This window comes from Rhamphochromis sp. 'chilingali' (genome assembly GCF_963969265.1).
Source record: "Rhamphochromis sp. 'chilingali' genome assembly, chromosome: 5".
In the NCBI taxonomy this organism is placed as follows: domain Eukaryota; kingdom Metazoa; phylum Chordata; class Actinopteri; order Cichliformes; family Cichlidae; genus Rhamphochromis; species Rhamphochromis sp. 'chilingali'.
This window is the reverse complement of record NC_137932.1, coordinates 3,172,234-3,194,904: the sequence shown is the minus strand read 5'-3', so window position 1 is coordinate 3,194,904 and position 22,671 is coordinate 3,172,234. Positions and strand designations below refer to the sequence as shown.

General features: G+C 43.2%; 1 protein-coding gene across 5 annotated transcripts in view; it reads right to left on the bottom strand.

Annotated features, from left to right (window-relative positions):
• ccdc85cb (coiled-coil domain containing 85C, b) overlaps positions 1–22,671 on the bottom strand; it is a 48,638-nt gene that overhangs the window by 13,002 nt on the left and 12,965 nt on the right. For 3 of the 5 annotated variants that reach the window (XM_080883704.1, XM_080883702.1, XM_080883703.1), the window contains exon 2: positions 2,362–2,441. In XM_080883704.1, coding sequence (XP_080739830.1) covers positions 2,362–2,441 — 80 coding nt within the window. Of the gene's footprint in view, positions 1–1,143; positions 1,186–2,361; positions 2,442–22,671 lie in introns of all 5 variants that reach the window. The other 2 variants (XM_080883700.1, XM_080883701.1) reach the window with 1 other exon arrangement.

Sequence of the window (22,671 nt, the reverse complement as noted above, 5' to 3'; positions counted from 1 at the left end):
AAACGGACTGCAACTTAAGAAATAAGAAAAATGCTGCAAAAGCACACAAAGTGTTTCTGGCGAGACAATAACCCGACGGACCAGTTACAGGAACCAAAACATGCTAAGTAAGTGTGTTTTAATCTCATGATTCATAAAATACTGATGACGGATTTTTAGGCTAATAGTTAAGCTAACACACTTACCTCTCATCTTTTCTTTTCTCACAAAACTAATAGATCCTCCACTTCTTTTAAGTGTTTATCGGCAAAATTATTGGCATATTTTGTTTCCTGCAAATAGTCCGTCGGGTTATTGTCTCCCCAGAAACACTTCCCTTGTGCTTTTGGAAATCAGTTTTTTCATATTTCCGTTGTGTTTTGTGTGCTTTTGTAGCGTTTTTCTTATTGCTGGTGTTTTCTTAAGTTGCAGTCCGTTTGACCTCTCAGTTCCACTGTAGTTTTTGCTTAAAAACAAAATGATTTCAGGTCCTGTAATTTATGTGAAAATGGATTTCTGAGTTGACTTTTGTAAATACTTTCCAGCTGCGTTTATGGGCTCAGTCGCTCATTTTTGGTCATGAAAATTAAGTGTATTTCATAAATCCTGGTCCTAATAGGTTTCAAACTGGAGGATTATCTGCGGTATGCTCATTAGCTAACGATTTGATATTGACAAATTCATAGCCGATGAGCAAGTGGTTTGACGGTCAGACCCACCCCTCCTCGTCATATTAGATTTGTTTTTTTAACCAAAGTGGAAATGGTTTCTTCAGAAGCCAGTGGATGATGTCACAGTCCCGATCTTTGCCGCAGTCTAGCTAGCGTCTAGCCTTTATGCTAAGCTAAAAAACACTACAGGCTGTTGCGTCATAATAACTTAATCCCATCAAGGGAACAAATCATCATATTCCTACCCTTTAAACATTACCACAGAGGTGATTCCTTGTCTGAAAGGCACAACATAAAACATTACTGCAAAGAGTCACCTTGCCTTGCACAGCTGCTGCTTTGATAGTGTCAGCCCTCTACAGAAGAGAAAGCAAGAAGCTCAAAGATGTGAAAAGTCCCACCACCAAACGAGTAAAAAGAGTGAAAGGGCCAAACAGACTGAACCAACCGGCCAGCAGAAGAGCCAACAAACACAGACATCACAGAAGATTACCTTTCTCGTCTGTATTTGCGATAAGCTATAGCGGCTATAAGCCTAGGGAGAGAAAAACATAATGGTGGAATGGTTTATTATGTTGTTTCGCTCTGTGAGGAGCCGTGAACAGCAATGGAAGCAACTGTTTTGCTGATGGATTTAAACACATAAAATTAAGGTAATGTATTTGTTAAAAATAAATAAATAAATCAGTCTCAACAGTTTCACATTTTGCACTGCACTTGAACGCATTCATATCCCAACATCACGTCTGCAGAAAACAACGTGAACAAAAACTATAAGACGGGAGTTCATATTCTATGCTTGGACTGCTGCGAGACAATGTGTAACACCTAACTGTAGCGCGTAAGAGATAATTATGAGGATCGTTTAGGTTTCATGTCAGTGATAACAGCCTACACTCTGCCTACACATGAATCTGCTGGGATATAAGTGGGAAAGAAGACTTCAAATTATAGTGTGAAATTCAGCCTCGTCTCTGTGCAACCTGATTTGCATTAAACGAACCGACTCGCACCATAAAATGATGCGATAAAATTAAAGAGGCCAAATTATAAACTTAAAGCCTGAGCTGTTTTTTTTTTTTTGTTGCCAATAATTAGTCGAACACTTCATGAATCAGATTTCCCCTCACGTGACCAGATTAGTGTGCTTCGATTTCGTCATCTGCTGTTTGTGCTCGACTGGGTAAACACACCTCCGCAGACTGACATGTGACCTTCTGGTGAACCACACCAGCATTCCACACACACCCCACCCCGTTTTTGCACACACCCCCTCCCTCACCGAGCCCTCCATCCTCCAAATTTGGGAGAAGTCAGAGCAAGGTCAGCTTTGGGGATAAATCCTTTACTCTGTCACTGTCACTTAATGCCTCTTTCCCCTTCTTTTTCCTCCTCTCATCTCTGCTCCGCTCCCACAGTTCGCCTCGGGGGCTAACATCAGTGCACGCTACTGAAGCTTACTGACTCCCTATGAATTAAACATGGATAAACATATTCCCCAACTAACAGGGAGCCTGTTGCAAGGGGTAGCTTCACAGAAGCATTAGGCAACGATTTTATGTCATCGCAGCTTCCTGTCATGCGTTGAGGATGAGTTAAAAATTCGCACAAGAGGAGTTTAGCGAGGGTATAAGTTTAGACGGAAACTCAAGTGGGCTAATTGCGGCATGGCACATGTGCCTGTGTGTGTGTGTCCTTGTGCAAGCCTCACCTGTGAGAGGAGCTTATTGTTATCGTCTTCCAGTATCCGCACTTTCGTCTCCAGCTGCCTGATGTAGTTGGTGGAAGAATCTGGAGGAGAGATGAAGAGGAAAAAAAAGAGAAGAGGAGAAGTGATTAGCATTTCAAAGACCTCAAACGGAAAACGGGCAGGCAGGGCCACTGAGGCAGAAGGACCACAGAGAGCTCCAAAGGTTGCCGTGCAGTTTGAGATGCACATCATATCCTTGTGAAAGAGCATTATAATATTAGCTAATATTAGCTAATATGCTAGCTCTGACACTCAAAGATCTAAAAATATTAAATTGGCACCCAAACAAAAGACAAAAGGTACAAATTCTCCCACCTTTTACATTTATGCACTATGGATGCAAATGTTGGTATGGGCTTATATCAGGTATTTATCTCGTGACTTACATTGGCATAAAAAGAAAGATGGCATCAGCTTTTAGACGGCTAAAAAAATTGTTGTAATAGTAGTAAAGATTTCATCCCTAATTTTAATTTTTTAGTAATTTTAGTTGATCCAAGTATTGGTTCCATCCTCAAATTCAAGCCTATTGGTCGCTTTGCAAAATAAGTTCTTGCAGCTGATGTCAAAGGTCAAGCACAGTGTTCACGCTGACCCATTTTTTGACCCCATACTCGACCGCTTTTTCCTTTCCCAACTTGGTGCACATTTCTCCTGTTCTCTGTATGAAAGAGAGTCAACTGTCATATTTGAGATTCGTCACAGAACTGTCTGTAATCTGCACATCTGACAGTCTAACTGCAGCCTAATTATCCCACAGAGGTTTACACAACCAAGGTTGATCCCAATAAAGCGGCACTGTGCTGACTTGAATCAACTTTACCGAGTTCAAATCAGGGACGGGAGCGGATGTGAAGCGCGGAGGTACAGTTTGACTCTGCAGGTGCCAGGGAGCCTGTTATCTAAAAAGGCATGTTTAATTTACAGAGAGAGATCAAAGCCGAGTTACGCACAGGAGCCGCGCTCTGGTAGCTACTCGGGAGCACAACACCGCACGCACGGCTTTATTTTGTTTTGTTTTCTAAGTGGAATTACAGAGAGGCTGAGAGCGGCGACGGCGGGGAAGCTGCTGATGAAAATGATGGGTTGAGGTTTAACAAGATGCACATGAGGACTCACAGCTGCAGGGTGCCGCACACGCAAATGAAACAAAGCTTCTCGCATCTGTTTGGCAACTCTCGTCTTAGTTTGCCTCGACTTAAATGACCCTCACAAGTCCAACACGCATTTAAGCAAGTCGACAAGCACTTTGCAAGCAGGGGGCACCACTGTTCACAAATCAGCCCACTCGAACGCCAACCTGGATTCAGCAGGTTTGCAGTTACATGCACACAGCCACAGATGCTATCAGTTTCAGACATACTTTAGAAACCTCCTGCTGTTTGCATAAACACGTCAGACAGCATACACACTCAGCTGTCTGCAGATCCATGAAGTTTTGGTCAAGCTTATGCTTAACTGGTGTCCTAAATCTACCTTACATTATAGATGCAGAACAACATTTTCAGAACTGAATCTGGAGCCTGTAAGTGTTCTCATGTCAGAATTGGTGCTCTGTATTAAATGCACTTTACCAGAACAGCAGTGGTAAAGCCCTCGTTGTCTTTCATTCAACTACTGTTGTCTTTTATCTTCTTTTGCATCATTTTTCTTTGTGTAATAATGTGAAACAAGTATGAAGAAAGGGAAATATCCTATTTTAAAACCCACGGGATCATCAATCTTTTCCCACAACTTGAAAGCAGACAGAGCCAAGTCCAATCGGTCTAACCCCATGACTTTTTTTTTAAGAAGGGCCAGTGCAGACAACACTTGTTAGCCAGTGACTGGACACCTACAGGAGGCCACAGTGGGACGCTGGCCAGATCTGGTAATCCTCTCTTACTGCCTTGTGACACTCTAATCTGTATTCATCTGCTTGCCTGACCTGCAGCCAGATCTCAAGCTGATTAGGATGAAGGTTCCTCAGCGTTCAGTCAGCAAACAACAAACGAAGAAGACTCTGAAAGGGGAGGGGGAGGCAGAAAATGGATGTTAACTGCTGCTTTTCTCCCCCACTGTTGTGTATGTTGAGATTATTCACAGGGATTAAGATTAAACCATCAGTGTTCGAACAAACTCGTATTTTTTATCTTCTTAAGACCAAATAAATAACAATAAGATGTAAAGATGTACAGTCGAAGGTAAATATTGATGCAGTTTTCCATTTTAACTAGAAAAACAAAACAAAAACAGAATTGGCCCTAAGTGATGGGTTCCACAGACGCGAGCATGAACAGCTTCTTCACATAACACAGCACCATCCCTCCCCTTCTACTCCCCACAAGCCTTTGATGTGTTATAGGAGGCTAAATCTCAAAGTGCATCCCTTCAGCATCACGCACGGCATGATTAAGTTGTCTTTCTCAAATATGTGCAGATCTGCTGTGAGAAAATTCACAAGAACACACACACACACACACACACACACGCTCAGAGCTGCGGGGATCTGCTCGTGGAATCCAGCCGTCACCCTCTCTCTTTAACACCCGGCTCCGGAGTCATCCTGGTGGGAGAAGGGTCAGGCAATTAAACTGCTCCCTGGCTCCCCTGCCACTCCTTCATCCTTTCATCCCTGCAGCCCCTCCAGCAACACATCCTCTCCCCTGCATCACTCGTCCACAAGGAAACGCTACAGATCATACAGAGATCACACAGCAGAGCCAAAATAACCGCCTTTCAAACCCCAGCTCGGTGCATCTGCTCTTTCATGCACACACAGCCCAACAAAAACAGGATCATGGGAGAGGCTGTTATTATTTATGCACAGCCTGAATGCAATCTTAAACAGGTGAATAAGCGAGTAGAAGATGCTGTGAAGCAGTGAAATATTTCCAACTAGGCTGTAAACAATGCAGCATGAGAATGCCGGAGGCCCTGACAGAGAGAGGAAAATCCGGCCTTTACGTGAGCTATTTTTATATCTGTGCTACTGATGTTTACCCGCTGAACTGAGCTGATGTGAGACTGTATATATCTGTGTGCGCGCCGGACAAAAGGTGACGCAGACGGCGGCACGAGTCCATCCCCCCTTTCAGCGCGTCGCTTTTTATCACGTCAGTGCCACTGTGACCCACTTCCAGCAGCCACTCCCCTCCTTACCTCCACTCCACTCCCACTTTTCCCTCCATTTCACTACATCCCATTACTTTAACGACTCTCTCCATTACAGCTCTTTTGCTGCTCTGAAAGAAAAAAAAAAAAAAGAGGCAGTTTTGAAGAGACTGACCTGATATTATGTCACAACAATAAAAACACATATGAGGCCGTTAATCTGACTGAAAATAGAGTTACAAAAAGTTGTTGTGACCCCGTTTTAAAAGGGTCTGGGCTCCACTAGCTCCCGTTTGGTTGCTACAAGGCTCCAAGCAGCCTATGCCCATCTGTCTATAACAGCCCATCTTGCTGTCTTTGCTGCACGCCTCTAGCAGACAAAAATATCTGCGAGCCAAATCACAAGTGAAACAAGTGTGGAATTTAATACTGCACAAGACAGTGTATGTGTTATAGCAGCGGTCCCCAACCTTTTTTGCGCCACGGACCGGTTTATGTCCGACAATATTTTCACGGACCGGCCTTTAAGGTGTCACGGATAAATACAACAAAATAAAACTAGTACCGGTATTGAAAAAAAAGACGATTTATTCATAACACACGTGAAAAGACCCAGGAAAACCGAGTTAACGATAACAAAATAACGCTGAAAACCGATAAAAACCCTGAAAACCATACATTTCACACCTGAGCCTCAACTCTCGCGGCCCGGTACCAAACGACTCACGGACCGGCACCGGTCCGAGGCCCGGGGGTTGGGGACCGCTGTGTTATAGTATGAACTGTAACGCACTGTAACATTTCATAGTATGAAATTTAATGCATAATGTCTATTCAGTGTTGAATGGACTTCTGTCGCCATGAAAAAATAAAGACCTTTAAAATAATTTAAATGTTGGAACCTCCGAGGCTGAAACCTGCAGCCAGTGCACTCGTGCCAAAAACTGCAGTTCTTCAAATAGCCGTTTGAGAGCGTCTCCAAATACAAGTCACTCAAGCATAGACTCCTTATGTTTAAAAGACCAACTTTACAGCACAAATAAACAAGTTTATAAACTTTTTATACAAGTTTGTAAAACTTTTAAACTCTAAGAAAAAAGGTGTTGCATTTTTCTCCTTTTGCAACAACAGTATGGTAGTCAATGCTGGCCATTTAAATGATATATTAAGGCTTAAATTGGTAGTTGTTTGGCCACTTTGAGCAACAGTTAAACAGGTCGCTACCAGAAGACATCTAAGAAGCTGGCTGTCCACTTCAGTCAGTAAGTGATTTTAACTTAAGCTAAGCAGCTAACTAATAAAGCTAATGCTAGCTAACAATTACGCCAAACCTTTTGCCCAATTGTGGCACATCTGGTTTAGAAACAAATAAATAAAAACAAACAAAAACAAGTTAGCAACAGCCAACTTTAGGCTTCATAGCAAAAGTCCACAAACCAATGGGTGATGTTAGAGTGTGTGCATCTTTTTCAGTAAGTGTGAGATTTTGTACGTTACACTGCTGATTAGCAGGACAAGGTGGGAACATTGCAGCATTTCACAATACAAACAAACGTGAACCCTCTCATAAAACCGTGCTCCGCCGCGCTACAACTGGCCAAACCTCCAGAGAGTTCCTTTAGTTTCTGTTTGAGTACTGTTACCTTCCAGGATGATTTATATAGCCTGCACTGAATCACCTCATAATGATAATGTATCATCCACAAGAAATGGCAGAATTAGTGTCACTGTGATGGATAGCGTATGTATAATATCATTCTCCTCCTTAAATCTGTAGCCTGCTTTTCCATCTCTTTATTAGTTCTTTTTCTCTGTCACACCCTCGGTGCATATGTTTCAAACCCCCGAGTGGAACAAAAAGGTACGCCTGATGTTATCGGAGGTCACGGCAGAAGAGGGGGTTTCAACAATTATATTGACGAGTCTTAAAATTAGACCACACATATACATTTACAATCGACATTGGGCAGATAGTGGCGGGAATGTTACAAAAACCAGCCTCCGAGGTCTTTGTTACATCAAAGTAGCTTTGGTAAAGCAGTATGGTTAAAAAGGACCAGGCTTTGGAATCCCCTTATGTTTTCAAGTCAGATCCCAGGGCTGTTTAGAAAGCCTGCAGTGCATTGAAATCACTCTGCTTTTATTATTCCTGGCTCGGCTCTGGCTTTCATCTCCTATTCACAGCTGTATCTCAGTGTTTTAGTGCAGAGACATGTATATTCTCTCAGCGACGTGCGTGTCTGTGTAGCATGTATGAGTGCTTATGCACAACATTTTGAAGACAGGGAATGCATGTGGGCTGTATGGGTGTCTAAGCTGACAGTGTGAGCTCATGTGGGAGGGTGAAAGGATGAGTGAGAGGGTTCGAGCGAGAAAGGGGATTTTTTTTTAACCCATCTGTGATACGTGTGTGTGTGTGTGTGTGTGTGTGTGTGTGTGTGTGTGTGTGTGTGTGTGTGTGTGTGTGTGTTCGTTCAAGGTGGGAATAGGTTGGGTCAATTACCTCAAGATGTTGAAGAAAGTGAAACAGTATGGACTGTTTCTGCTTTTTTCTACACTTACACCCGAGTCAGTGGTCAAATCAGTTCCACTGGTTACATAAAGCTTAAATCGTTATACTAAAATAGCTTTATTAACCGGCAACTTTAAAAATCTCAGTTTGGAACGAGCCGTATTCATGGTGGGAATCTGAAAGAGGTCCACCTTAAAAGCTGAAAAAGGGGGTGGAAAAGAGCAAAGGCAGAAGAGAATCAAAGACATGGAGAGACGCCACTCCCTCCAGCCAGCAGTCAGAGCAGCAGTAAACATTTAAATGTAATGTTTGTCTAAGTAGCTGCAAAAGTAATTCCTTGAATTATTGTTCCATCACTTTATTGCTTTTGTAAAAACCCATTAATTGCTGAACTTACCCTTAAACCCAGTGAGGATGGAGCTTACATGAGTGCGTCATCATAAGGTGTGTGAAGTACAGTCACCACCTCCAGTCACGGTGTTGTAACTGTTGGAAATGCATTGCTTGCATAACATGCCACATTAAAAGTGGCTTTTCAAGCACCTTCAGCTGCTCTTAAACAGTGTGCACAAAATAAGATGCTAAATTTTAACCTGTGAATACAGATTAGCCTCCATTTGCGTTGCCAGGTGCAAATTTGCATCAACTCAGTTGATTACATAGGCTTTGTATGAAATCAAGCATGACGAAAACAGGTTTGGTGTGAAGGCACCATTAATGCTAGCCCATACCAAGCTACACACCCGTTCACCACAGTCTCTTCTCATAATGCATCTTCTGGCTTAATAAATGGTGTATCTGTCGTGACTGATGCTCTCACTTTTCTGCGATGGGGTCTCGCTGCCTCCAACTTTCCATGTAGCACTTGAACGGCGAGGAGTGCAGCATGACTGATAAAGCATTTTTAAGAGTGATACCAGTGGCTATATTTGTTGATTAAAAAAGAAAATGTAAAAAAATTGTGAAATTAGCTTTTTTCCATTTTTGGCTTCCAAACATTAAGATAGCAAAGATGACAAACAGACGGTACATTCATTTCACAGCGTTGCTTTCTTTTTGTCTTGATGTTGCAAGTCTAACAAACCTCCGCCCTTGCGTAAAAATGAAACTTTCATTAAACATTCATTGGCCAGTTCATCAAGATGATGGAAAAGGAAACTGTGTTCAACAAACAAAGAAACAAAAAGGAAAAGTATTCAGTGACATTTGCCTGCAGAGCCTTTCTGTGCTCCATAATGTAGTACTGTGTACTGTCAGCTCAACGAGATGTTCAATTCAGGCAGATTAGTTGGGAAAATCCTTCCCTAAGGAGACTGGTTAGAATGGTCAGGAATGTCAGATTGAAGATGGAAAAGTTGAGCTATAAGAGTTATGTCCAAGAAAGAATTTTTGATTACTGATGTGCATTTGTGTCAAAAGTGAAGAAATTAAATGTTTGAGATTTATTTATTTTTTCCTGTGACATTTTAGCCTGGAGTGGCTGAGGAACCCAAAGAAACAGGGTTTCAGGCTTTCCTTTCTAGATGAACAGTTTTAATTTATCAATTACGTTTATAAAAACTGCAATAAAAACAAGCTAACATTTCATGTGCTGCATTCTGCAATCCACAAATACAGGCATGCACTTGGCCAGTTAGTTCCTTTGCTTGGATGCACAGTAATCGGTCATAGCCAGGGTGAACTGGCCAAGGGAACAGAGAAGAACAAGTTAAGTGTGCAACCATGCTGCATTAATGAGGGGGATGGCAAAACCTGGCAACCCAACCACGTAAACCACGGGCTCCTGGAAGGTCTTCAAAGCCTCAACTGGCTCATCAGCCGGCGGGGAGCTAACCCCATCTGACAAGACATGGCACCCACTCCAAGGGAGCGAGAGCGCCTCACCTCCCCACGCACTCCCCCGTGCGCGAGTCCGTGCATGTGTACGTGGGAGAATGTGCTGCGGAGAGAAGCGAAACATGTTTTGTTTTTTTGTTTTCTGTCATGTGCATGAAAATGTGAAAGTGTGTCTTCGCGTGTGACAACAGTGCAGCGTTGCTTTACGCTCGAGGGGAGACGACCCCTGCCGAGTGACTAGCGTGAAAGTTAAAATTGTCAAACGAGCTCCAGAGGGAAGGCTCGTGCGCGTCGACAGCTTAAACACTGACCAGGTGAGATCGGCTCTTTAATCATTTGCTGCTTGTCAGTTGGAAACAAAACCAAACACCAACAGCTCAGCGCGGCTTCAGCGCAGAGAGAAACTACTAGAGGAGGTTTTTGCCTCGGGGAGTTTTGGGTGGCATAAATATTTCACGCACTTTGGTGTATCACATGAATAACGTGGCCTTACGAAGCATTGTGCGGGCATGCAGTGGAAAGTAGACAGTTGAATGGATGTAAAGTGCACCTTGGACCTTGACCACAATAAAAATACTGAATAAACAAGCTTTGTGTTCTCGGTTTAAGAGTAACAGCAGGTCTTCCTCTCTGCTAAGCATTAACTTTCAGGACTTGTGAAGAGAGAAATGAATCTGACCATCAGTAAATTAAATCGGCAATTACAAGGTTAATATTTGGTTTACACGCCGTTTTCTGGACAGTTTTCTTCCTATGGAAGATGGAGTTTGGTTCAGTGTCCCATCCTGACAGAAAAACAACATAAAAATTTTTAAAAAGTCACATGCCTAAAAGTGAAAGCACCGAATCACAGCAGAATACAGCGTCCCCTTTTCTCTGATTTCAAAATAAAGACCAAAACTTTCAAAATCAAGGTTTTCAAAGTAAAACATAAAAATATTTGTGTGTTAAAAGAAGGACAAAACTCTCAAATAAATAAAAACATATGGAAAGGCCGGCCCTCCGAACCTTGTTAAAAACAAGTTTGGAGAGAAAAGCAGTGGGACACCCAAACTGCTCTTCAAGTACACTAACAGGCTTCTGTCAGTTGGAAAGGTTCTCTCAGTCCAGAAGTCTAAACACATTACAACATAGGCTTTCCACTTGTTTCCTGCTTCTTGCATCCTCGTCTGGCCTCATATTTTCCAACGCAGATCAATCTGTCTGGATAAACAAACGGATGCTGGCATCGAATCCCTATCGACTTTGTCCAATTCCCCACGGTAATCATATCCTGTTATGCATCTAATCATGACAATTTCAGACATTCACAGTTACGCACAGGTCAGCTGGGGCTCTTCATAATGTCAGAGGTTATTCGCTTCCATTGAGTGGAAATTGAAAACTAATTCTCTGACGTCCAACGATCGATCGCTCTGTCTGCTTCGACGGTGGCAGAGAAAGAGGGAGAGAAGCCAGATTTATTTATAGGTACTCCAACAGACAGCGACGCTGACGCACGCCTTGTTCCCATCGCACATCCTGCCCGACAAAGTGATGCCTCCCTCCGCTGTCTCCTCAGCTCGTCATCACCACCCTTGCAGGGTCAGCGGATGCCTTTGCACGTCTGCACCTACGGGCGTCGGGCTGAAAATACGGCTGCAATACAGTACGTGTGATATCCGTGTGCGTCACTGATTACGTACACGGTATGAGGCCACACATTAACGCACAGACATTTTTGTATGTTTTTTTTATGGGAGATCTCCAGGGTGACTGCTAGCAAGGCTGTCAAAAATCAATACATATGGTTTAGCGCTTGCATTGCTTAAGTGCTCTACAGTACTAGGCCACTTCTCAGACTACTGCCCCATGCTCTTAATCTTTTGATTAGGCTAAAAGAAAGGCAATCAGGCAGCTAGTTGAGTTCAATCCTGTGAAATCAAAGCTGTGGGCTTAATTTAGTCCGCACCCTTACTGTCCGTGTGTGTGTGATGGCTATTCACTGCGAGACAAAACAGAAAAAGATTAGTGACATTTTGTAGATGGATTAGCTGGTAGCTATTGTTTGCCTTCACACTGCCGTCCCGAAACCCTTCAGCCTACTCCTGCACAGCGCGTAAGTTCTGTTATTTAGCAGATAAACCTTTTTAAAATCATCCTTTACTCCTTGGTTTACTGGCCGATCAAGGTCAGGAGCCAAACTACAAGATAAATGGACATTAAAAGCGCTCCAGTACTAATTTAAGAAGCTGTCAAGGGCTCGCTAAAGCTTTCAGGGGTGAGCCATATATTCTGTTCAGTCTATGCTGATTCCAAGGACCAAAAAAGGCTTTACCGATATCTCACGCTCGGCAGCACTCAAGGCCCTCGACAATGAAGGTCAAGGGTCATAACTCTTGACTGACTCGGGGACGGGACGCGTCCTTCCTCTAGATCAGCAACCATTTTCTGCTGGCGCAGAAGATGACGATGGTGGAATTAGTGCGTTTCTGTGTATTTATTTTAAATAACAGCACACAAAACTGCACAATCCCCTTTGTCTGAATACATTCCAGTACAATGCAGCCATTTAGATGGGATGATTTGTTCGGGGGATTAGGAGTGCTTTATGAATATTTACTTGTTGAGTTAAATCATGTTTTAGCCAACAAAATAAAATGAAAAAAAATAATAAAAAGAACATTTTTGGAAATGTCAGCGAAAACAACAATTTAACACGTGAGTCTGGACGACAGATTCAAAGATATGTTGCCTGTAAACATGTGGATGTCATCAACGTGAAACCCCACAGTGCCCACGGAAGGCTTTGCAGAAGAGGCTTAAGAGATGGCTGGCTTTACCTCGCACAACCCACAACCCACCGCAGTGTGTAAACAAACACCAGAGGGCATTGTGGGTAGAGAACGTCCCCCCAGAGCCCACGGCCCTATTTAACCTCATTCCTCTCCCGTTACCACGGTTTCAGCACCGCAAACCCAATAGCAGCCTCATTTGCATAAATCTGCATTCTTTTAAAAGCCTGTCTGACTGACTGCTGAGCTGGCAAAGGTTGTGCTTATGTAAGCAGAGTCTAAGAGCGAGCAGTTAGATGGTAAATACAGGGGACGTTCAACACTGAAACCCCTTTATTATCGGCCTCTGAAAATCCCATCTCCCGTGTGGGTTCTGATGCAATCCGCAAAGCGGGGCTTTTTCTTCCAATCCTGTGAAAATAACATTTCCAGTGACATCATGCGGAGGTTTCATTACTGTTGATGCCAATATCAACCGCCAGTGATTTCACTGCAATGTAAATCGGAGAAAACAAACGGGAAAAAAAATGAGGGCAAGATTCAGCTTGTGACTGCGCTATTTAATCTATGAGCCGACAACATCTGTCTTGCTATGTGTCGACATGGACGGTATTTATGTCGACTACATCTCAAAACAAAGAATTACATGTGACAACATGTAGGAAATCCCGAAAATGACTTTGCATAAGAATAAAAGTAAGAAGGGGTAAGTTAACTTAATGCAGAGTCGTATAGGTGCAGCTCTCACTGCTGCCGGTGCAAGGACAGAAAGAAGCAAGAAAGTTTGTTCAACGCTTACGGTTTAGCGTCTGGTCAGAAAAAGTTTTCGACCAATATATGGGTCCTATCAGTCGATATCAGAGACGGGGAAACACCACTCAAACTTTCTATGAGTGTTAACGTTGCATCGTTAACACTCTGCGATGAAAAAACTAAATTATTTTTAAACGCATACTTTTTTAGGCATGTATCGATATCGGTATTGGTATCGGTCTTAAACATCCTACATCAGTCGGGCTCCATTTCTAATTGCACAACTAGTCGAGAGTTTTGTAACAGCATGAGGACAATTCTCACAAACGAACATAAAAGCCTGTCCATGCGCTGGAGTCATCTGGAGATGTACCAAAAGGGGCTATTGGCACAGTTACTGCCACAAAGAGAAAAAAGGTCTTATGTAAGAGCTGTTCAGATAGACAGTATCTCATCCAAACCACAGCTTAAAATTGGATTGATGCTGGATCCGAGTTCGCTCCCATAACAGTGATTTGAGAAACGGTGAAGCTAAGCGAAGGCGACAGCACTTATACTCTGCAGTCGTCAGGAAAGAGGGCCATTAGAAAGGAAACAGGAGAATGACAGCAAGGCGTACAGTAGGGAGACAGGAGACACTGTGCAGGCAGGACAGAAACAGGCATAATAACAAAGGGAATTCTATTATAGCCTCCATTATGAATGGTTAGAGCTGGCTGGACTGAAGTCTCCACTACAGAGGAAAACAACACAAGCCAGGAATCATTATCCACGCCACTGATATTATCCCCTCAATTTTGTTGTTTTTAGCTCCAAGTAAAACTGGCCAGTCTGTCTAGCTTTGAAACGTCTGCATCCTTTTCTGCAGGAGAAGCGTTCATAACAAGTCCAAACAGGGGCGCGCTGCTAATAAACACATTCGCAGACACAGGATGTGTTTAACCTCTCCCCGACGTGAGGTTCCTGCAGCAAAGTAACAATTTAATCGAAGCGAACAAGTCCTCCTTTTCCCTTTGATGGCAAGATGACACCTAGCTGTTCCAGATGGATACAAACAAAAGACTTCTTCATCTAATATTTAAGTGCATGAAAGATAAAGTCAAAGGTGTGAAACCTGAGGGAGAAGAGGAGTCAAGTGAGCGTAAATGCCGGCGACCTTTGAGGAAGAAAGTATTACGAGTTGTGACAAGCACACATTAGGCTCCACTCCTGGTTATTTTGGTCACGTGGCAGGCCTGAGAGAGCAGGGCAGCACTGAGGCCTCGCCCAGGCCTGCTAAGCTTTCCTGAGGTGCCTGATCAGTCCAAATGTGTGCAGCTAAAACTGATCTAGAGCCAGTGTCCTTCAAGATGGACCACTAGTCTCTTCATAGCTCTGCTTCAGTGGCATCTTTAGTAAAATCCCTGTGCCGAATTGAGCGAACACTGAAATTTGCTCCTTTTCTCTCTCTCATAAATTGAGTGCGGACCCCCCCCCCCCCCGGTTGAGAACAACTGCTTTCATATTATTCCAATATGCCAATAACGATTTGTTTCAACGCTAAAATGAAAAAGTTAAAGAGAAATGGAGCCCGTGGTGACAAATACCCGAGCGGCGCTCTGTACTGGCAGAGGTTTAAATACTTTGTAAAGAAGCCCAATCAATAAAGTAAGCAGCTCCAATCATGTGAGGGTGATTAATTATACGAGTAAACACTTAACTAATGAAGCTAATGAACGGCTTCGTGGAAGCGGTGCCGTTGCAAACATTAACTCTACTTCCAGCCGACCGCCGGTGCCGCCACCCGTGTCGGCCGACCCTAAAATTTAGAGCTTTAGATTCAATCGGATAATGGAGTGGATTAAAGCATTATAGATAACTGTAACCCAGCATATAGGGAGAGTTTAAAATCCCATCGCACACACCATGCGGTGGTACATCACAAGGGTCCCAATTCCATAAGTGCCAGTGTAGCAGTGAAGCGCTCCATGCTTTTAATAGGCCTAAACCCTGCCTCTGACTTTACAGTCATTAGGTTTATTAGTGTAGCTTGTTCACGCGCACACATACACGCATGAGTTCAGAATCCCAGGAACAAATTCCATTAGCGAGTAAGAGTAGAGGTTTATGGCCAGATGGTTAACCTGCCTTGAATCAGCCTACAGTAAAAGACACACATACAGACACACACACATAAATGCCTCATAAAGCTTAATGGAAACTCATCAGTTGGTAATTTTATTATACAAGACCTCCCCGGCACCCCATCGTCTGGTCGTCAAGTCACACTTTCTCTCTGCGTGATGCATGGCTATCGTTCGCACAGCGGGGTGGTTACACAGGCTGTTTGGTTTGAAGCCTCTGATGGGGGCAGGATCTGAAGCCCGTTTTATGTCAATCTGACAGATGCAATCTTTGAAGATGTTTTTTTGGGGTCTGGCTGTCATAAATAAAATGTAGAAGAAGAAAAAAAAATGTGAGGGGACCATTTTTCACTGGGAAGTTATAAGTGTGGCAGGAGCTGCCGCTGGCTGCTGAAGCCGCTGAACTTTAGAAGGTGGTTGAGTGAAATATGCACAGGACTGGGATAATAATTTTAACGACCAGGATTGGATTTTTATTTCACGAATGCCTCAAAACGTCTCCAGAAACTTCATGCAAAAACTATTTCAGCTTGTCCAAAAGTAACAACTTTACAGGCTTAAACAGAAGCGTCACCTCCACACCGAACGGTCGACCTACTTCAGTTGACAAAATCGAGCTACGTTGATCAGCGAGTTCATCGGCTATCTGGAGCAAACTCTCCCATTAAGCCCATTAGCCGTTCTTCTCCTGATTGGCCGCCGCTGTTAAGCAGAAGGTTTGAACTACTGGGGAGGCAAAAGGCACCAGACACCAGTCAAGAACAAAAGCGGGGCTAACTTTATCTCGGCGAGCACGGTTGGGTCACGCGCTGCTTGGCCTCCATTGTCGTTTGCGGAGCCAGCTGTCCTCTGGGAGTCGCCGTGTCAGCTCAGATTAGCAGTGAGTGACACAGATCAGAACAAGACAGCGGTCACCAGGTGGTCTCTGACTCCACTGATTGTACTAACAGGCCTACAGTAAAAACAGAGGGTGGTGAGCAGTAAATCTCCAACAGAATCCAGTTGGGAAAAACGTTAGTGTGTCAAAAGGAAAACGGAGGATCAGGCTGGGGGCAAACAAATTTGCACACACTTACAGATGAACAGAGTATATAGGAGTTCCAAAACATAAGCGGGAGGTAAATCTTTCTAACTGGACTCAGCCCTCAGCGTTTTTGTGTTTCATTTTTAAATGGAGGCTTTTCAAACCTCTAATCATCTTACTGTAAAAGCTCCAGATTAGCAAACAGGAACATATGTTAGCTTTTTTTTTGTCCTTGACAATATTCTCATGTCTGTCTCCGTTTAAAAATTCCACTTAATCCAACGTGTTCAGCGAGAGGAAGCTTCTCCTGTTGGGAGATTTTTTCCCCCCCCTCTTCTTCCTTTGTTCTCATGCTCTGCGTCTTCAGATTTCCTCTCAGTTTAAAAACACGCAGGCTGTGAGCGTCTTGGCCTTCTTGTCTGTGTCAGCCCTGTGACAGCCTGGCCTTTCACTTCAGAGTGTGCGTCGGGAAAGCTTCAAGCAATGCTGCACAGGACGGGATGGATGGGATGGTGTTCAGTCCATGAGGTGTCCGCACAGAGACCAAAAAGACGCGCAAAAATGAAAACTTAAACCGCTGCAGGCTGACAAACTGATGTCAGCTGCTGTGTCTTCACCAGTTTAAAAGTTAGTTTCACGTACATTTCTAATGTTTCCTTGCCAACCTAGTGGAAAAAAAACGAATCCGTGCATAAAATTCTCAACGCTCTCACACAGCACGGAAATTAAAATGACGACATTAAGGCAAAGCGGCCGATTTGCCTTCCCACCTGGTGGAATATGACCTCTTCTGTCACATTTTTCTTTCCGCATGTGGAATCCCACGAGGCAGCTCAGCAAAAAGGCATCTTCACAGACACAGAGTTACGTTACTCACCTGTTTGTTTTTTAAACAGCGTAACAACAATAGACTGCACTCACTGTACCTTTCATCCAAGTTCCTGTCAGCACGCCATTCTTATTGACTTCCCACAGAAATGTAAAGAGTCAAAGAGGCCCCACCCGAGAGCCATTAACATCTGCGGCCTTGCAGCAATCACAAGTTCACATTCCATATTTTACAGTGAAAGCCATAATTCACATTATAAAAAACATGTAAATAAGCGAACTTCAGACCACCACGGAGACGTCTGATGGTGACAGAGCAGTTAAGAAGTTGGATCCGCTCCAAGCTGGATCAGTTGTGAAACACACTGATGGCGATATGCAAGTTTATGAAAGCCTGGCTACAAAAGAGATTTGCATAGCGTTGCATTTGGTGGATTACGCTAAAGGCTGGAATGTGAAAAGGGGAGTGTACAAGCCAGCCCTTTAAAAAGCATCAATCATTCAAATCAGCGTCGTGGGAGCACTTTTAATAAGCCAATCATCGCTGAGACCGAGGGTAACGCCACTCACAAAGTGCTGTCAAACCCTGACAAGCTGTGCGGTGGGACACTGGCCTCCAATGACTGGTTAGTGAGCATTAGGGAGCTAATCTTGCTAATGCCTCCAGGCAGCTATCCGGGCAGTTATTTTGAAGGTGCTAGCTCAGGGGTCTGCAACCTTTAAGACCCAAAGAGCCATTTGGAGCCGGTTTCCACGCAAACGAAAACACTGAGAGCCGCAAATACTTTTTGACATCTAAAATAAGATAACACTGTATATATTGTTTTTTACCTTTATGCTTTGTGTGAGCAACTAAGGTGTGTTGCTTATGAAATCCATGAAGTGCTACAGAGAAAATTACATTTTATTTATGTAATTAACACATTTTGAACTCTTAAAGAAATATAACCAAAGGAAAGCTGAACTAAAATGATCCATGTAGCAAACAAAAACTGTTGGGAGCCACCACCCTCATATCGCCTTTGGGCTTTTGGAGCCTTGACCTGACTTTTAAAAAAAAAAATAATTGGGAAAAAAAAAAAAAAAAAAAGCACGATGCTGCTGAAAAATGAGTATTTTACCAGGTTAATGTGTGTGGTCGGGTGCGGTCGCAGCACCGCTGCAGGGGAGGGGACGCACCTGAGCGGCACCCGCAATCACGCCTCGCCGCCTTAACGTCTGTGCTCTCTATGCTGTTGTTGGTGTGTGTCGGGCTGTGAGCTGAAAAATACAGCCGGCTGTATGCGTACAGCAACCGTGTGTGAAAAGTGGTCAATAAAGAGATGCTGAAAAGCGTGTTCATGGAAACATCGTCGGGTCTGCCGTGATATGTTTACAACGGGACTTCTGCTCCTGAACCTCTGCGCACAGCGTCTGCAAATCAGGGCTTTCATCTTTACGCAGGACTGTAAGCTGCCATCTGTGAGGCGTGAGCGGTGTTTGTTTTTAACATAGTTCACGGTGGAGAACAGCTGCTGACAGCTGGGTTGGAAGTCTCGATAAATGCACGGCGTTTCGGCGGGTACACCGGCTTCCGCGAGTGTGACGCTTATTTTGAGCGATGAAATTTTATTTTTATATTTCAATGTCACAATAATCTTCCAATTTAGAACTACAAGTTAAAAAAAAAAACAACTAACATAAATAAAATACACTTCAGCTAAATACTTCTAATTTATTTCCCAAACCAGGCGGAGCCGCACTATAAGGACTAAAGAGCCGCAGGTTGCCGACCCCTGAGATAGATGAATTGGGAGAGAAAGCCACAACTACAGTTTCAGTGGTCACCAGGACCCAAAACTGCATGTGTGAAATCTCAAGGCAAATTTTATATATAGAAACAAAAAAAAACACCTTAAAGCAGCTGCCCAAAAATAAGGTTTCTAAAGCTATTTTATCCCTCTTGGGTTATATTAACTTTACAGCTTTGTTATCAACACAGAGAGCCAAATGTCTCAGGATCATCCATGCAAAGCACAGATATGAGAAGAACTCATCTGCATTTTTACTACGATAACATGTAAATATGCCTGCCTCTGCCGTGTGCGCGCATCAATGCAATCACCTGATTGTCGACTCGTGTTACAAGTTTTCGTTTCTCAATTCTTGAAGTGCCAAGTCCCCTACAGCGTGGCTGATATCGGGAAAGAAGTGAACAGTGTGGAATCCCAATCATCAGCACCCAGCAGGGCCAGCCTAAATTACTAATATTGTAGAAAAAAAACAAAACAAAAAAAAAAATACATTAAAATTGAGCGGATTCATCAGATTCCTTACAAAAAAAAAACTTTACTGTGTTCGGTGCTTGGTAGAAGAGCTTTAGGAATCACTTATGTGACTCAAAAGGTATGCAGGGCAGAATGTAACTTGCACTTTGTACCTCCAATGTAAAACACAGTGATAAAGTGGGAGCTGTGGAGCAGAGATAAAAGGCTTTCCTCTGGTGAAATATTTACTCCTCTGAAAATGAAAGTATGTTAAGTCAGTGCCAAGTCCTTTTTTCAGCACTTAGTAATGTGCATTGTTCAGTGCGCTGCAGGTGTAGTGATGTTTCTAGCTCCTTAGTCTTTTTCTGTGCGTCTTCTTCAGACGTTTTTTTAAGCAGAAGCACTTAAGGTTACTGTGGATAGCCTGTTTTGTCTCTTTTAAAGCCGTGAGATATTTCCTCTCTTTCTTTTATACTTTGCCCCTCGTCCTTCCCATCAGCTCCACCAATAATTTGGTCTCTTCTTTATTTAGGCGCCTTTAATGCTTTTGGTTTTCTCTCCTGTTCATGTTTCCACGTTCATGTGCTCAGATCTTCTCTCCCTCTTGCACATTTTTCTTAAGCTTTAGAATTTCTCAGATTTCCCCTCATCAGCTGATGGTCACTGATGTGAGCTCCCTGAAAACCTCCTCTGTCAGCCTTTCCACTCGCTTGCTGCACCGCGAGCTGCATGTCTGTGCTTTTATTTTACTTTGTGGCTTTCTATGAAAGTGTTATCTCATCCAGCATTTCTCCCAAACAGTGAATGAAACTTCTGCACGGAAAGTGCTTACACTGTATCTTTCATCTTGTTACACGTTGTATAAATGCTCCACCTTACGTAGCTTAACTGAGCTCAAACCGCTACCACATGGCACAGCCTCCCTTTTCGGCTCTTTCCGCTGAATGCCCAGTTATTGTTCAGTGCACATGTGCTGACTACGAGGAGGCCCCCGCAGGTACGGAGCGCACATTCCTGCTCAAGGGAGGCCTGATTTAAAGTCACCAGCCTCCATCGAGATACATTCCTCTGCAGCAAGATTCAACCTGTTTAGAAGTTCCCCCCCCAAAAACAAAAATAACTAAAGCTGACAGGAGAAATTTGTCAAGATGTACAGCGAGATGTATGGCAGGAATGAGCACAGCAAAAGAGGTGCCTCTCTGTGGAGAAAGCGCTGTAAAGCACACCCCATAACGCTGAATAAAAAGGGTATAGTATCCTAGCAACTGGCAAAAAGGGAACACTGCTTGCTCTGCAGTGTCCTCCGTTGCTCCTGGATCTTCAACCTTGCATCGTTCTTACAGAGGTTCCCCCTCAGCAGCCCCCTCCCTTCTCTCATACTCTATTCTTCCGCTTCCTGTTAGGACACTCTATTGCACCCCAGTGAGGGGCACTTTCATCAAGCACACATGTCATTTAACACTGCTATGTCATCTAAAGGGTTTAAGAGAGTGCATCGGTTTATTCAGCGCCTATCATACGCAGGGCTACATGCCACGTATTCAAAAGAGTGGTGGGCAGAGATATAGCACTGGAGCCTGCTCTTCAAATCCTTTTTAAACAGAAGCCCTCCCCTCCAAACCCTCTGCCACGTTTGAGATCCGTGGCACAGCTACAACATCAAGCGGTTTAATCCACTTCCATGTTTTGCAGACTGAGAGGAGATTTAGCAAAGAGGAGTGGGTATACAGGAGATAACGTAGGGCGAAATGTCTCTGGAAATTCCCCATGGCTGCTTTTGCTACTCCGTCTACAAATATAGTGACGGGTGTCTGCGAAGACAGACACGGGGTCAGAGTGGCTTCCTCAAGAAAAAGGACGGTTTTAGAATACAAGATGTTTGTTTGTGGGCAAAAATTAATAGGCCAAGTGTGACTGGACTTGATGGTGAGGTAGTGAAGTCAGTTCTGGTGAGTCACTTTGCTTGAAAATCACAAACTAAAGCGTTGGCCTTGGTGAAGGACACACTCTGCAAGCGCCCTTTGTGTCCTTCTGTGCTGTGGCATCTGCATATGAGGATGTGTGGGGTCAACCGGTCCACTCAGACAGACGGCGTAGAAAATATCCCAGCTGCAACGTTTCCGTAAATTTCAAGAAGATTATATCATATTTAGTTTTAGTACATCTTTGCTTGTGGATGTTTTTTTTGGACACTTTGAGATTAGGCACATTTTGATTTTAAGTTAAACCTTTAAGCCATCGTTAAATTTATGTGAGACTTCTAAACAGTTACTGAAATTTATGAGTTATGTGTGACAAACATGTTGTCTTTTACGCCAAATTCTTGACTGGCTTTTAATAAACAGAAAATAATAATAGAAGTACCGCTCAGGAAAATATTTTTCCAAACCAAGCTCGAATAAACAGATCTGACTGATCGGAGAACTGTCTTACTAAATGTGCATTCACAGCTCAAAACGGCGACCTGTACTGAATATATAAATTGTAAAATAACACTATGGGTGAACCCTTTTCTTGTTTAGACACACGAGGACCCACCTTCAGATCTGCAAAGTGCTCGGCCTTAACGCGTTAAAATCAAATAAATTCTGCAAATTTTTCCAGTGAAATTACACGGTCGGCATTTACGCGTCTGGTGTGTAAAAGCCTCAACTCACTTTAACTGAATTTGGATAACATTCAGCTTATCATTCCCTTAGTTAGCCATCGATAACCATTAGCCTATTCTTGCAACCACTGATTTAGCCTGCTAGCTTTGGCTACAGCAGCTAATTGCTTCTTTAAGACATCTACCCGTGTTTCACTAACATTCATTTCTAGTGTTTGCTTTTAGCTTTTTAACATTTATTTGAAGTTGCAGGCATATATTTAGCAAAAAAGTTTTACTCATAATTTTAGCTACTCCATTTCAATGGTTTATTCATTATTTTTAGCTAATGTTTACATTTTTCTTTTTTAAATTAGTAAATCATTTAAATAGCTGTACTTTTAGAACACTTTTGCAAACACTTATTTATTTACTTTGTGACAATTACTTTTCCATTTCAACCAGTATAACTAGTTTTTGCTCTCTTGGGGGGGG